At 39.3% G+C, this 13,135-nt stretch overlaps 1 protein-coding gene across 3 annotated transcripts in view; it reads left to right on the forward strand.

The window, feature by feature from the left end:
- The window catches only part of OTOA (otoancorin), a 41,409-nt gene that overhangs the window by 3,147 nt on the left and 25,127 nt on the right, over positions 1–13,135 (forward strand). For 2 of the 3 annotated variants that reach the window (XM_048321254.1, XM_048321256.1), the window contains exons 2-17: positions 88–116; positions 202–232; positions 327–354; positions 1,212–1,299; positions 2,740–2,871; positions 3,472–3,707; positions 3,905–4,008; positions 6,381–6,487; positions 6,928–7,067; positions 9,513–9,636; positions 9,997–10,212; positions 10,728–10,895; positions 11,203–11,343; positions 11,933–11,988; positions 12,360–12,477; positions 12,999–13,072. In XM_048321254.1, the coding sequence (XP_048177211.1) occupies positions 88–116; positions 202–232; positions 327–354; positions 1,212–1,299; positions 2,740–2,871; positions 3,472–3,707; positions 3,905–4,008; positions 6,381–6,487; positions 6,928–7,067; positions 9,513–9,636; positions 9,997–10,212; positions 10,728–10,895; positions 11,203–11,343; positions 11,933–11,988; positions 12,360–12,477; positions 12,999–13,072 (1,792 nt within the window). The remainder of the gene's footprint in view (positions 1–87; positions 117–201; positions 233–326; positions 355–1,211; positions 1,300–2,739; positions 2,872–3,471; positions 3,708–3,904; positions 4,009–6,380; positions 6,488–6,927; positions 7,068–9,512; positions 9,637–9,996; positions 10,213–10,727; positions 10,896–11,202; positions 11,344–11,932; positions 11,989–12,359; positions 12,478–12,998; positions 13,073–13,135) is intronic. The other variant, XM_048321255.1, reaches the window with a different exon arrangement.

The following is a 13,135-nucleotide window of genomic DNA, read 5'->3' on the forward strand; positions in this document are numbered from 1 at the left end:
ACTACATACAATAAATGTATTTTTGTGTAATACAATTGAATGATAAAACATTAAATTAACATCTAGTAACGGGATAATCTTTTACAGATTTGCCTCCATTGTTACTCAAAGCTGTGGTGAGTATTTTTATTTGATCTCTCTACTAACATTTTATAATCTAAAAATAATAATTTATTACATATATTCGTAATTTTTCCTTAGGAGGAAGTAATAGCTGGGAAATATCTGAATGGTAATGTACAGAGTTGTTCCCTCTTAACACTTCTAAAATGAATTAAAACTCAGTGTCTCACCGTAACTATTTATGTTCCATTTTTCATGTGCAGCTCTCCTAGATGTACTTAATTGTCAAAGGTAATGAATTACTCTCACTATCTTGATTTTTCGGTATTATCTTGCACTTCAGATATGATCTGTTTCATTTCCACAGAAACTGGAACTTTATGGATAGAATGAAATTGGCACATATGATTACCTGGATTTAGGTCTCCTGGGAGGATATTTCCTATTAACAGGGAAAGACCTGTTTGTCATGAAAAAGAAAAAAAAATAGAATGAGGCTGAGAATATATACTTCAATTTTCAGAAGTTTTGATAAATAACTTTGCTCACATGTGTCCAAATGGCTTCTTAAGGAAATTAGGTGCAGTTCCAGCTTTCTGTCCACTTCCTTCTTTCAGTCCCACTCCATCCCCCATCCTCCAGCTCCTGGTGACTTTTGAACTATTTGCTAATTTTGTCTAAATTTGAAAGAGCAGTATAAGCCTCAAAGGCCATTCCACTCCATGTTTTGAGAAAATCAGTGGCTGTGTAAAGAAGACAGTGAAATTAATGGCTGTGCTGAGGGAAAGGCACCAGTTACTCCCTGTACTTCCTGCAAGCAGATCAGAACAGGCATAATGGGGTGCCCAGAAGCACGTGCCTGGAGATGGTACTAATGGCAACACCTTGGAAAACTGAGATTATTGTGGGTGGTTGTGGAATCAGATGGAAAGAAACATAACTAATTAATTCCATTCCCCATTGAACTATGTGTTTTCGTTGCGTTAAATAGATCAACTTTTACTCTGGTTAGGCAAAAACCAGAATACTTTTGTGAGTATGGTGTTAGCAGAACTGTTTGTTTCCCTTTTTCTTCTTTACTTTGGTAATCTGCTATTTAACTCGTTATATTATTTTACGGTCATTTTTGGTCCTGTTTTCTGTTACAGCTCTGATGTCTGGACAGCAGATATGCTTACAAAAGTCATGGCATATTTTCATGCTCAGGAAGTTATGTTTACTCTTAGCAGCCTCCAGGTTTGTGACATTTAAGATGCATGAAAACTTTTATTTGAAAATGAATTTAAAAAACCAGCCTACCTCTGTAGCCAAAGCTAGGTGGCCAATGATGGAGGTAATTGACACATCTGTAGTGTGGCAACTAAACAGGAAATAGGCATAGGTTGTCTTTTCCCCCTAAGATTGCAGGAGAATGCAAGGCAGAAATAATAATAACGATCTTTTTTGTTTTTCCTCTGATGGGAAGCAGGAATTAGGAGTTTTCAGGCTCATTATTTCTGAGTTGAGTGTATATAAATGCTGCTTCCCCAGAAAATGACAGGTTTTGACTGGCTGTAGTTCACACTGCTCCTTGCGGAATGAGAGGCTCCAGAGCATCCTACAAAATGTCTCCATCTTTTAAAGCTCCTTTGAAAGCTGTTTTTGTAAATTATGGCTGTGGAAGTGATGCAGGAAGGAGTTGTTGTTCCTCCTGCTGCTGAGGATTCGTGATGAGCTGCTTTAAGTGGAGCTGTACCCAGCTCATCAAACCTGAGCCCCTCCCTCGTCCCTGCACACTGAAACAGGGAAGTGTCAACTGTGCCATCCCTGAGCCTCAGGCATTCCCAGAAGCTCCACAGTGCTTGAACCCTGTCCCAAGCTCCATGTCGCTGTCACAGCTCATCCTCACCTATATTTTCCTGCCACTGCCCCTTCCCTTTGTCAGGTTTATTGGCAGCCTGAGGCTCTCAGCAGGCTGAACCCCCAGGGAAGAAGGAACTGTGTTAATATTTGGTGGTGGCAATGCAAGTTAAGCAAAGGCAGTAAAGAACAATTGCAACTCAAATTGCAAACCAATTCTGAAATAATTCTGTCAGGAATTAGAAGGGATTTTACTCCAGTCTGATGCTAATGAGCCTTACATTTATTTCTGTTCCAATGTTATCATTTCCCTTAAATTTTTCAAAACAGGCATGAGATTGTTAAGTGGTAGTGCAGCTTGATGAGAAAGAGAATATTTTTGGCATATGACCTGGTACAGACTTTTCCTCCCATTTAATTGCACAATTCCTTCCCTTTTTAAACTAATAATATGCACATGGTACCTGATTTTTTTTTCGTTTTTTTGTAGCTCTTTAGAAGTTTCCTTTTCACAGCTCTGCTGTGTGAAGCAGAAAAGCTTTATTACTCTTGTTTTATGAAGTGAGAAACTGAGGCATCTTTGCTAAAAAGCTCCCTCGAGAGGACTTGTTCACGAAGCCAAGAATAGGATTTGAAAATTACTGTCTTTCAGAATGCATTTAGATTATTTTTGTTTTCAGTTTGTGTGGAGAATAGTTATTTTGATCATTGACAGCACAGACAGTACAGAGCTAAGCACTTAGTTCTCCTTGAGCAGAGATTTTCAGGGAGTAAAAGATGCCCCTAGTACAATAGTATGAGTTTTATGTATATTACACATATTTTTCTATATTTCAGATGTCCATAAAAAGTTACCTGAAGAACCTTTTATACCAGCCCAGGCAACTACTGTCTGAATTGCAACAGCTTGATCAGCAGCAGTTCCAAACTGCAATGAAGTACCTCTTCCACAGCAAAAAGGAGCATCTTGTAAGTGACTTTACACTTTGGAAAAGGAAAAGCTGCTGTCAGTGGATAAACCGTCCATTTAGATAAACAGAAAGGGACAGACTGGGGGGCTCGCAGTGCAGGCCCTGCAGTTCCTTACCTGGCTTGGATTGCATTCCAAAACTCCCTCTCCTCTTAGATTAGACTTAACTTCATTTAATTCTTATTGTCTCAAAGTTGCTGCAAGTCCAAGTCAGTCATTTGGGTTTTCACTGTAATCAGTAGAGAGAAACTCATCTCCAGAGAAGAGTTCACCCTCCTACAGTAACATCTAAGGTAGGTAGGGCCAGTAATTCTCAGGGAGTGTCTTCTTTTCAGTGGTTGGGAAGAGAGCCAAGATGGCTAAAGAAGGTGAAATTAGTAATTTTGTTAATCAGCCTTTTGGATCCTTTTTTTGGGTTTCATTGTAGTTTTGTAAAAAAAGAAAGGAATGATCTGAAGTAATGCAAACAACCAATAGTTTGCAGCTGTTTTTCATGAGAATAGCATCATGTTCTGTGTAGAGTGCTCTCTGTCAGGCCTCAAAATGAACAATATATTGAATTAATCAGAGATACTACTTTAACACTTTGTTGCTTGCAGGAAGTGGGAAATATTATTCTTGACTGGGACAAGACTAGAGAGAGAATTTTTCAAAGCCCAGGAGTAAACAGGACCTTGTTCCTTGTAACACTGGATAAATGCTTCCTGGCTCTGAGTGCTCTGGACTGTGTGGATATCCTGAGCCAGGTTCTGAGTACGTCAGCAGTGAACTATCTCCACCTTGATGTTATTGGAAGCCTCCCAAACCTTCTGCTGGAGGATGCTTTCAGAAACTTGTAAGCCATTTATTTTTCAGACACTATGTTGGATTTGCTGGCTCTTTAAAAAGAGGTTGCTATATGGTCTCAGTCTGTTTTCCAGACACAGCTTTCTGCTTATGTGTCGCTGTTTCTAAAATCATTTGTCCATGTGAGTCATTAAAAAAATGAATAGTTAACTCACTAGTGAACTAAAATGCCCTTGTATCACTTAGATCATCATTATTCAAGGACCTCTATGACAGAACCTCAGCAAGCACTCAGAGAGCTCTGTATGGCTGGATGAAGCAGATTCTACAGAAGTCTTACAACATGAGTGGTATGTTACAGTGGTTTTTTCTTGCTTATCATAAGAGAAAAGCACTCAGCAAAAGGCCTGTTCACTGTATTGAATTGTTTGCCCAGTTTAACACAGGTCTATTTAAGAGTAGCTGTTTGGAATACCTTTTCTCCAGAACACAGTAAATATAACGTGTTTGTTACTCATGACAAATAGTTCTCCAATGATGCTTGCGCTTATAGGATAGAATCATGCTATTGTTAAGGCTGGAAAAGACCTCCAGGATCAAGTCCAACCAATGGACTCTTCCTCTGTTCTGCACAGAGCTATACACAAAGTCTTTTTCTCGTATGCCAGTCTTTTCTCTCTGTACTTACTAAGTCTGAAATAGGATACAGTGGCCAGGTGCTCTGCCAAAGTGTGTTGTTCCCTTCTGAACTCCTGTTCAGAGGAGAAAAACAGCTCTGGCTCAGTATACATTATCCACTGCACTGTTTAAAAACACAAAAGAAATGCAGGATGTTGTAGAAGCACATGGCACTGACTCGATCAGCAAAGGGACAAGATAAAACTGAAGTTAATTAATCCTGATTGGATGCATTTTCCCACATCTGTTTGCCTGGTTAATGTGCCTTAAACAGCTGTTCCACAGCTGGGACAGGCAGGATGGGCTCCACAAGGGGGCTGTGCAGGGCACTGAACCATCAGAGCCGGTGCCTGGGTTTCACTGAACATCCCAACACAGCTGTCCTGGGAGCATTTTTGACTTTTATATGTGTGTGTTCTTCCTCTTTCCCTAGAAATTAAAGGCAAAATGCCCACTTGCTTCAGTGGAGCTAAATCTGCCTCCTGTGTCTCCTGCCATTTCAAAATATCAGAGTAATAAGTTGTGAAGAGGAGGTTCATGCTGCTGCTGTGAGGTGATGTTAGTGCCAGCGCATTGCTGGGGAAGCAAAGATGCAGAACTTGCCTGGTGCTACTCAGCATCATCTTGGGTTGTGTCTGAAGCATTGGTGAACCCTTGATTTGTGGAAGATCACCCAGCTTGGGAGGGACTGGGAATTGCTGTGCTTCTTTTTCCTCCTGGCTGCTGCTTCCCATGCTGAAAGCAGCGTAGATGTGGTGACTCCACTCCCAGGGCATCGAGCAGGGGCTGATTCCCAGCTGGTTGTGGCAGTGTGAACCATCAGCCCTGGGCAGGCACACTCAGACTGGAAGTCTAAAGCTCCCTCATGTTCATCTGCAGTGCCCAGGCCACAGCAGAGTGCAGGAAGAGTCCTGCAGGAGGGTGATTTATTCACTTTATATGTGGGTAGCACTGGGACCACCTGGGACAGGGATCAGTTTTTGGGGATCACAGCTGCCATGGCTGATAAGTGCAAGTCTGTTCTGCTAAAGGCCACGGTCAACATCGTTAAATTGTGCTGGTTTGTCTTTAGCTCTCTTGTCAGGTCTTTCAGCTCCTGTAATATTCTGGGTAATGGGAGGTAATATCACTTTAAAAACCACAGGCCTGACGAGTCTGCTGGGAGCATCATCTTGTCTCAGTTAAGGAGCTTAGATCTGTGTTTTCAAAAAAATCTCTTAATGGAGTCCTTCAGCTTCTGATAGATACAGGCTGGTTTTTTCCCGACGCTGGAAACTCTTCCAAGTGCTCTGATGATTTTATTTAGCAGAGTTGTGTGAGTATCAGCACTGCCAAGGAATGTGATCAGAGGTGTCACACACTGAGCCATCCAAATCATAACACTCTGGAGAAAACGGTCTTTGTGGCTCAGGGTACCCATGGAGTCCATAAATATATTTTTTCTCAGGGATGTTTGGATCTTGATTTTGTTTTCAGTCCTTGGGAGAATGTTACTAAATGAATGGCATTTTTTAACTGTTATGCAGTGTTTTGTATTTTTGTCAACATATTTCCATGTAGGTATTTGAACAGTTTTTCATTTTCTCCATTATTGCTATTGCATATTGCCAAAATAAATGGCATCATCAATAATAATATATAAGATACATAAAGTGTCATGCCTTCCTGATGTTCTTAAATAATGCAATTGATTAGGAAAAGGGAATTTAAAAAATACTGCTCCATATTTAATACTTTTGGGTAAATTTTTCCTGTCCCACACTTCATCCATTCTCTATTTCAACAACATAAAACATTCATTGTTTTTATATGAGAAAATTTGAGACATTTGAAACACTATTTCATTTCATTAAAAAATTTATGGGCTCATAAAAGTGTGGTGCTAAAATGTAGCAAATGGAGGGAACCTGACTCTCTCTGCTAAGGATTTTTCTGATTTGCAGATTTTTTTTATTATTTACCAATAACAATATATTAGGTACAATGTATTTGAAAAGTAATTACTTTCTTAACATTGTAGTGAGTATTTATTTGTACAAAACAGAGTTCAATGAATCAACTTCTTGGGTCAGTGCAGAAAGCTTATGGATTTTGGGAAGATACATGGTCCATCTCACATTAGAAGAAATCCTGAAAATTAGTCTCAATGAAGTAAGTAACAAAGTGTGATTGGATGTCAGCTACAAACAATATGAACACAAATGCAAATTTAAACATGAAAAATAACTTTATGTATTTTCATTAATTAAAGAGAAAATATAGAGGGAAAATATAAACGTATTCTTTACAAAATTCTTCTATATTTTTAATTTTAAATTGCCTGTCATTAATATGTAATTATTTATCTGTATCAGACTTCTGTGACTTCTACTGAAAGGGACCAATGATAGAAGACCCTCAAATTATATGACATTTTGGCAGAGAATCACTCGAATCACTCACTCAGCTTTGCCTTCAGAAATACTGTTTTATCCAAATCTTCTTCCTTTCTCTATAACATGAATAGGGTCAATTAATTTAGTGTCAGACACATACTTTATAGGCTGTTGTTGTTTCACAGAGCTGATGATGGTTTTGTTTGTGCTGGTCAGATCAGACTGTTCATTAGCTACGACAACGCAACAAAGCAGTTGGACACGGTGTATGATATCACACCAGAGCTTGCACAGGCCCTCCTGAAAAGGATAAACTCGTCAGGATTTGATATGAGGAACACTTCAACTATCTACAGGCAAGGCTGCTTTGCTTTTTCTTTTATGGCTGTGTATGGATGGAATGAATAAGTAAGGAGAAAATGGAAATTGATAACGTGGCACAGCTTTTTCATTCCAGCAGAAAAATCTAGGCTGAAATCCAGCTCTGTTTAGCAACAGTGAAGAATTGCTACTTTATGAATTTTTGGAGGTGTGCCTAATTAGCTAATGCTTTGTCTCCTGCTCCAGAGTGAAGAGATGCCTGTAGCATTTGTAGGAAGTCTGCAGCAGTATCTGGGGGACCCAGGCAGAGCTCCACCACATTGTGGAACAATAAAATAAACTGGGACAGCAGAGCATGGGCTATCTTGGCTGCTTGAATCATAGAACATGGAGGTGTTTGGTGGAAATCATGTTACAGTTAGGACTGAAGGAGGAAATCTCAACTCCTGCCAGCCAGGACTGCAAGTGGGTTTTGAGGACATGGGTGTCACCAGAGAAGCCACATAGTGAAGTGGTGTAAAGCCTGCCCTGCTGTCTGTCCTCTTTGTCCTGCAGGGTAGGGATGAGCCACGCCTAAATATGCTTGAATGTTAGGTGTGTGAGCAGGAAATTGAATTTTCAGGGCTGTCAAATCTGCACTGAAGTAACTTTAACAATAATAAAAAACCAAAATAAACTGCTGTTACTCATAAATACGCAGCAAGTGTGAGAAAGCTCTGCATTCCACATTTACATTTACACTGTCATATCAATGGATGTATTTAGTCCCAAGACAATGCTGTGTGAAATTATTTGTAGTCTCCTTGGGGGATACCTTGGAGCTTTAAACTAATGGAGAATATGCTTTATGGCTTCAGAGCTCCTGTCATTACTGCAGTGCAGCTCGCTGACTTCCATGAGGCATTGCTCATTGTCGGAGGAGTAAGCGGGAGAAGAGTTATGCCCACGCTCTAAATTTCAATGTCAGAAATCTTAAAAATGATTTTGTCACTCACAAGAGCTGCCACATTCTCACAGATGAGAGAAATGTCATGCTCCATAATCTTTAATATATTCCATTTTTACAACACACTTAGTTTATGTTACTCATTTTAACCATACTGTTGATTTAAATGCACTTTTACTTTTAAGAAGTAGTGTTATTCATTTCTGCAAATCCCAAAGGAGATGAAGAGCTCTTGGTGGGTATGTAATAATGCATCAGAATGTAATTATTTGTTATAAAAATGCTCTTAGAGATGTTTCTTCAATTTGTATGTTGGTTTGATGATGTCCCATGAATTCAGATGTGCTGCTGAAGGAATGTTTTGTTATATCGCTGGCAGGTTGTTGTTGAGGGACTAGAGGAACTAAAAGCCTTTCTGTGCTGTAGAATTTGACTGAGTTTGTGGTAGTGCTGCAGCATTGTCCGCTGTTGACTTGATTCACATCTGGAGATTATTGCCCAGACTCTGCCTGTGCCTGCCTCACTGAGCTGCTAAAAACCAGGGACTGTAGCAGGAAAGCTTGATATATATTTGGCCATGTCTTTGAGGTTCTTGTTCTAAGTTATGAAAGCAAAGGCTGAGAGTTTACAGGGACAGGGAATTGACTCAGGCTTCCTACAAACCAGTTCATCCCCATCACTATAAAGCTCAAAGGCCAGAGACAGTGTGCACAATTCAGAGCTCTTTCTTTGCAGGGCTGCAGGTAAAGGCAGTAAATGAGCACAAGGTCTAAGCCAGAAGGACACCTACAAGAGGCATTTCCCCATGGTGGTGTGACTCCTCCTCCCCAGAAACTATGGCTGTGGTTGCACTTTGCAGAGGTTAATGGAAATGTTGACTTAAATATTACAGCATGGGAACTGTGAAGGAAAATGAGCTCAGTTCAACCCTGCCTTGCAGACTGCTGTGCTGGCACAACTGGGCAGTGAGCCTCAGTGTGCTTTCTCCAAACCACTGTTGAACTGGACAGGCCTCCATCCATTGGCCAGTCCTGTGTTTGATGTGAAATACAGCAGGCTTTGCTTAATCCTAAAATGATAAAGAGGCCATGTTGTGCTCTGGCTGCTGCTCTGAAACACAAATGGGTTGTGTTGCATGTGCAATCCAAGCAGGACTTAGACTTCAAAAACATCCAATCAAACCAGCCAGCCACTTCTAGAGACTTAGTAATAGCCCTCCATCATTTTCAAGATTATCCTGTCAAGGGAAGTGGAGTCATTAACTGGGACAATCCAGCCATGGACAAATGGAACCAGGACAGGTAAATTTTCAAGCACAAGCAATCGAGGCAGAATTCAGCTGAATACAAAGGCCAGTGCATGTTCTCATACCCCAGTTACAGGCTAAGTTTTAAAAATTGCAGGTTGAGGCACTCTTGACAAACAGAAATGGCTCAAGCTGTGATCACAAGGAGAAGGTACCAAGCTGTGTTTCCATTTCCCAACAGTGACACCTTTTATGTCAGAAGGGAGCTAATGTATTTCTGCTCTGTAGGCTGGGTTTATTGGTTTGCTTTTATGATGACCTGGAGCAGATGGAGGCAGCTGTGGCCCGGGCTCTACTTCATCAAATGATTAAATGCAATCAGCTGAGAGGTTTCCAGGCCGAGCTTCATGAGGTGGGTACAACACTTGTTCCTCTTGCCTAACGCAATCCTGTAAACAGAGGAGGAGGGATGTTCTTCTTAAATAAGGAAAGAAATGAGTGAAAAATTACTGGGACTTAAGAAATAAGGGAAAACAGTTCTTGAGCATGCAAAGAATAGAAACCCATTTTGAGTGCTCATTCTTTTCTCATTCTGTTTTATATTCCTGTTCCATATTCCTTTCACAACTGTGGTTCTATTTTTGAAATTTTATGAAGTGTGTGAATATTTGCCAATGCCTATTCCAGAGATTCCAGTTAATGTTTTGGGTGGTAATGGAAATTGGTTCTTGGCAAATTTTTATTTCCCATCTGCTCTTTTTGTTTGATTTAGCTCAAATCTCAACTCCTGAACATTGCCATGCAAAACCAGACATTGAATGATACCCTTGGATCTCTGTCAGATGCTGTGGTTGGACTAACTTCAAGTCAGCTGGAATCTCTGTCACCTGAAGCAGTGCATAATGCTGTTGCAACATTAAACCAAGTCTCTGGGTGGGCAAAGAGCCAAGTTCTGATTTTATCCAGTAAATATCTCTCTTATGAAAAGGTACCTCTGATAACAGCTTTCCTACCTTCTGTTTTTAAAGGTGAAATGGCTTTTTCTCAACAATAAGTGTAAAATTTGATAAGTTTAATACATGAATTCTATTTAGTTAGTGGTCTGAAATATGTGTTTAAATCAAAAGCGTCCAAGATTGTACATCCCAAAGTAATTCTCTAGTAAAAGAGAGAGTGAATATTTGGATTTGGCAGCTGTATATATTATTTTGTCTGTGTCACTGCCCTAAGCAGAATTTGCATGGTCAGAGATCCCAGGCTGTATATTCAAATATATTTTAATGCAAGGAATCAGGTCCTGGCTGAAGTTGCAGAAAAAGGAACTTCTGAGAAACTGCACACATTTGTTCCATGGACCAACACAGAAAGGGTATTCCCAGGCAAGAAATGTATTAAGCATTTAACAAGAATAGTTTTGATTTATTTATTGACTTTTGCTTTTAAATATATCTGCTGTTCTCAAGCCAGAAAACTTCCTGTTTGCTTGTGCTGTTGTCCCTGCAGGTTTTATCATTTTATAACGTGAGCCAAATGGGCGCCTTGGTGACAGGAATTGGCACCCAGTCACTCCACAGCATGAACCCCAGGGAGCTGTCTCAGATTATTCGAGGCACGATGTCCCAGTACTTGTCTGACTTATCTCCTGCACAGCAACAAGGCATCCTCAGGAAGGTGATTATAAACTCGAGTGTGTGGCAGATTCTCTCTGCACAAGAGCACAGTAACCAGAACTGTAGAGCATGAATTAAACCAAGGTGTGTCCTTCAGCTCAAGGGTTAATGGTTCTACTGCTTTTTTTCTGAACACCAAGTGCATTTTGAAGGTTCTCTCTTGCTTATTTCTGTTTTGTTTTTAATACTGTCATGTTTTTCCTTTATCCTCTTAAGAGAAATATTACACAGAGTAGGAAGAAGAGTAAATCCTGTAAACCTAAGCATCAATTCTGAAATGCCATGTATTTCTGTGTTCCTCTTTTTAGATAGCTGCATCTGGAGATTTTTCTTCATCAGTCAAAGATATACAAGGAGCTTTCTTTAAAGAAGTCTCTCTTTCTGGTTTATGGAAGCAGACTGGATATAATTCCTCAATGCTGAAAGAAAAAGAACTAAGAAGCAGCCAGGTAAAAATTATTATGCAGTTCCCAATCCACTGCAATTTAGTGTGAGGGAAGAATTAGAAAAGTGGTGTAATATATTTGTGTTCAAGGAACACAGGTAACAGGAAGGAACTGCCCCAATTACATCTCAACATAAACACCAAAGGGCATTTAGAGCCCAGGCAGCATTATGAGACAATGCTGTAAAAGGAAGCATTAATATGCTGAATTTAAGTTCCCAGGTTTCTGCCATGTAAATTTTCTCTTTCCAGTGCTGCATATTAGACATTTCCATGTAAAAATCTTTGACTCTGTCCAGAGAGATGAAAGGTTGGATCAGATGATCTCCAGACATCCCTTCAGCCCAAAGCTTTTCAGTGGCTGTGGGCCATGTACAGGTTTAACAACATCCCATAATGCCACTCAGTGATGTCTTGTCTTGTGAAAAAAAAATTCAGCACTGGATGCCAAACCTTGTGGTTGCTCAAACTGGACCCTAGAAGTACCTTTAGAGGAAACAAGAGAGCTGAGAGTACAAAAACCTTGCAGTAGTCACTGTGTCTTACAAGTGGATTAACGGAAGTTAACTTTAATTATGGTGGTTTAATTTCAGGCTTTGTATCTGTATGAATTACTGTCTAAGGAAAACTATCCTGTTGACCTTCTAAGGTATGGATTATATCTCTTTTGAAATGGGGTTTAGAGACTAGTTTTATGATGAGAGCAACTTTGAGGTAAACAATATGTAGTTGTTTTGTATTATTTTATGTTTGTTCATTCCTGGATACCGCAGGATAATTCACCCCCTCACTAAAAAGGGTCTTCAAAACCAAAATCAGGATCAAAGCATTGCAGAGGTTTGGGTGTTTTAAGGCTTAGTTGATATTTTTCAATTTCTTTGCATTTTTACTTTCAAGAGCCTTTTAATTATAAGAAATGAGAAAGAGAGGTGAAGAAACTGTTTTAGGATGGGGCCGTGGGAAGTAAGGACTAGATCCTTCTTAAATATTCAAAAGATTGACATTTTCTTTTCCTATCAGCACAGGACAGCTTGTGAAAGGAGTAACTTGTCAGCTCATTGAAAGTATGGACACAGATACGTTTTTAAACAATTTTAAATTCTTTGAAATTAATCTTCATCTTCTTTCTCCATATCAGGTAAAACCAAAAAAAAAGACTTTATGTACAAAAACATCCTACCCAATATCCAAATTAGGTAAATTAGAATTTGGTTCATTCTGTTTTGTCTTTGGTTTTTTGTTTGGTTTTTTTTTCAGAATCCTGTATGTCTCAGCTTGTCTGTTAGCATATTTTATTTAAATCTTTTATGTGTGAATTTGTCTGTTATCATACTTCAGTTTGAAAATTTCGTTTGTCACTTAAAAATTGCAAGAAATTCCTACAGCCCTTCTGACTTGTTAATTCCTGACTAATCTGTTTGGAAATACACAGAAGTTTTGAAAACATACAAACAGTCTCATGTTCCCAAATAGAGGATGTTTCATCTCTGATGTCTACAAAAAGAAAACTAAAAAAAGCCAGATAAAAATGTTCTCTGAAGATAATATGCACAGTCTTATAGATGCTAATTTATATGCTGCAATAACAAGCCTTTTTTTTTTTTTTCCTTTCTTTAAAATTGACAGAGGTTTAAGATCCTAAATTTTTGTTGCTTTTAGGTTAATTGTTTAGCTTGGAAGTTTTGGAAAGTCTCCAATGCATCTATTCCTCCCTTCCTCTTACTGGCACTTCCGTGAGTTATATCTTAGTCCATCTTAACTTCTGAGCACTTTTTAAATAATCCCTTCAGTCCTAA

The sequence above is a fragment of the Corvus hawaiiensis genome, chromosome 16, assembly GCF_020740725.1.
Source record: "Corvus hawaiiensis isolate bCorHaw1 chromosome 16, bCorHaw1.pri.cur, whole genome shotgun sequence".
NCBI lineage: Eukaryota > Metazoa > Chordata > Aves > Passeriformes > Corvidae > Corvus > Corvus hawaiiensis.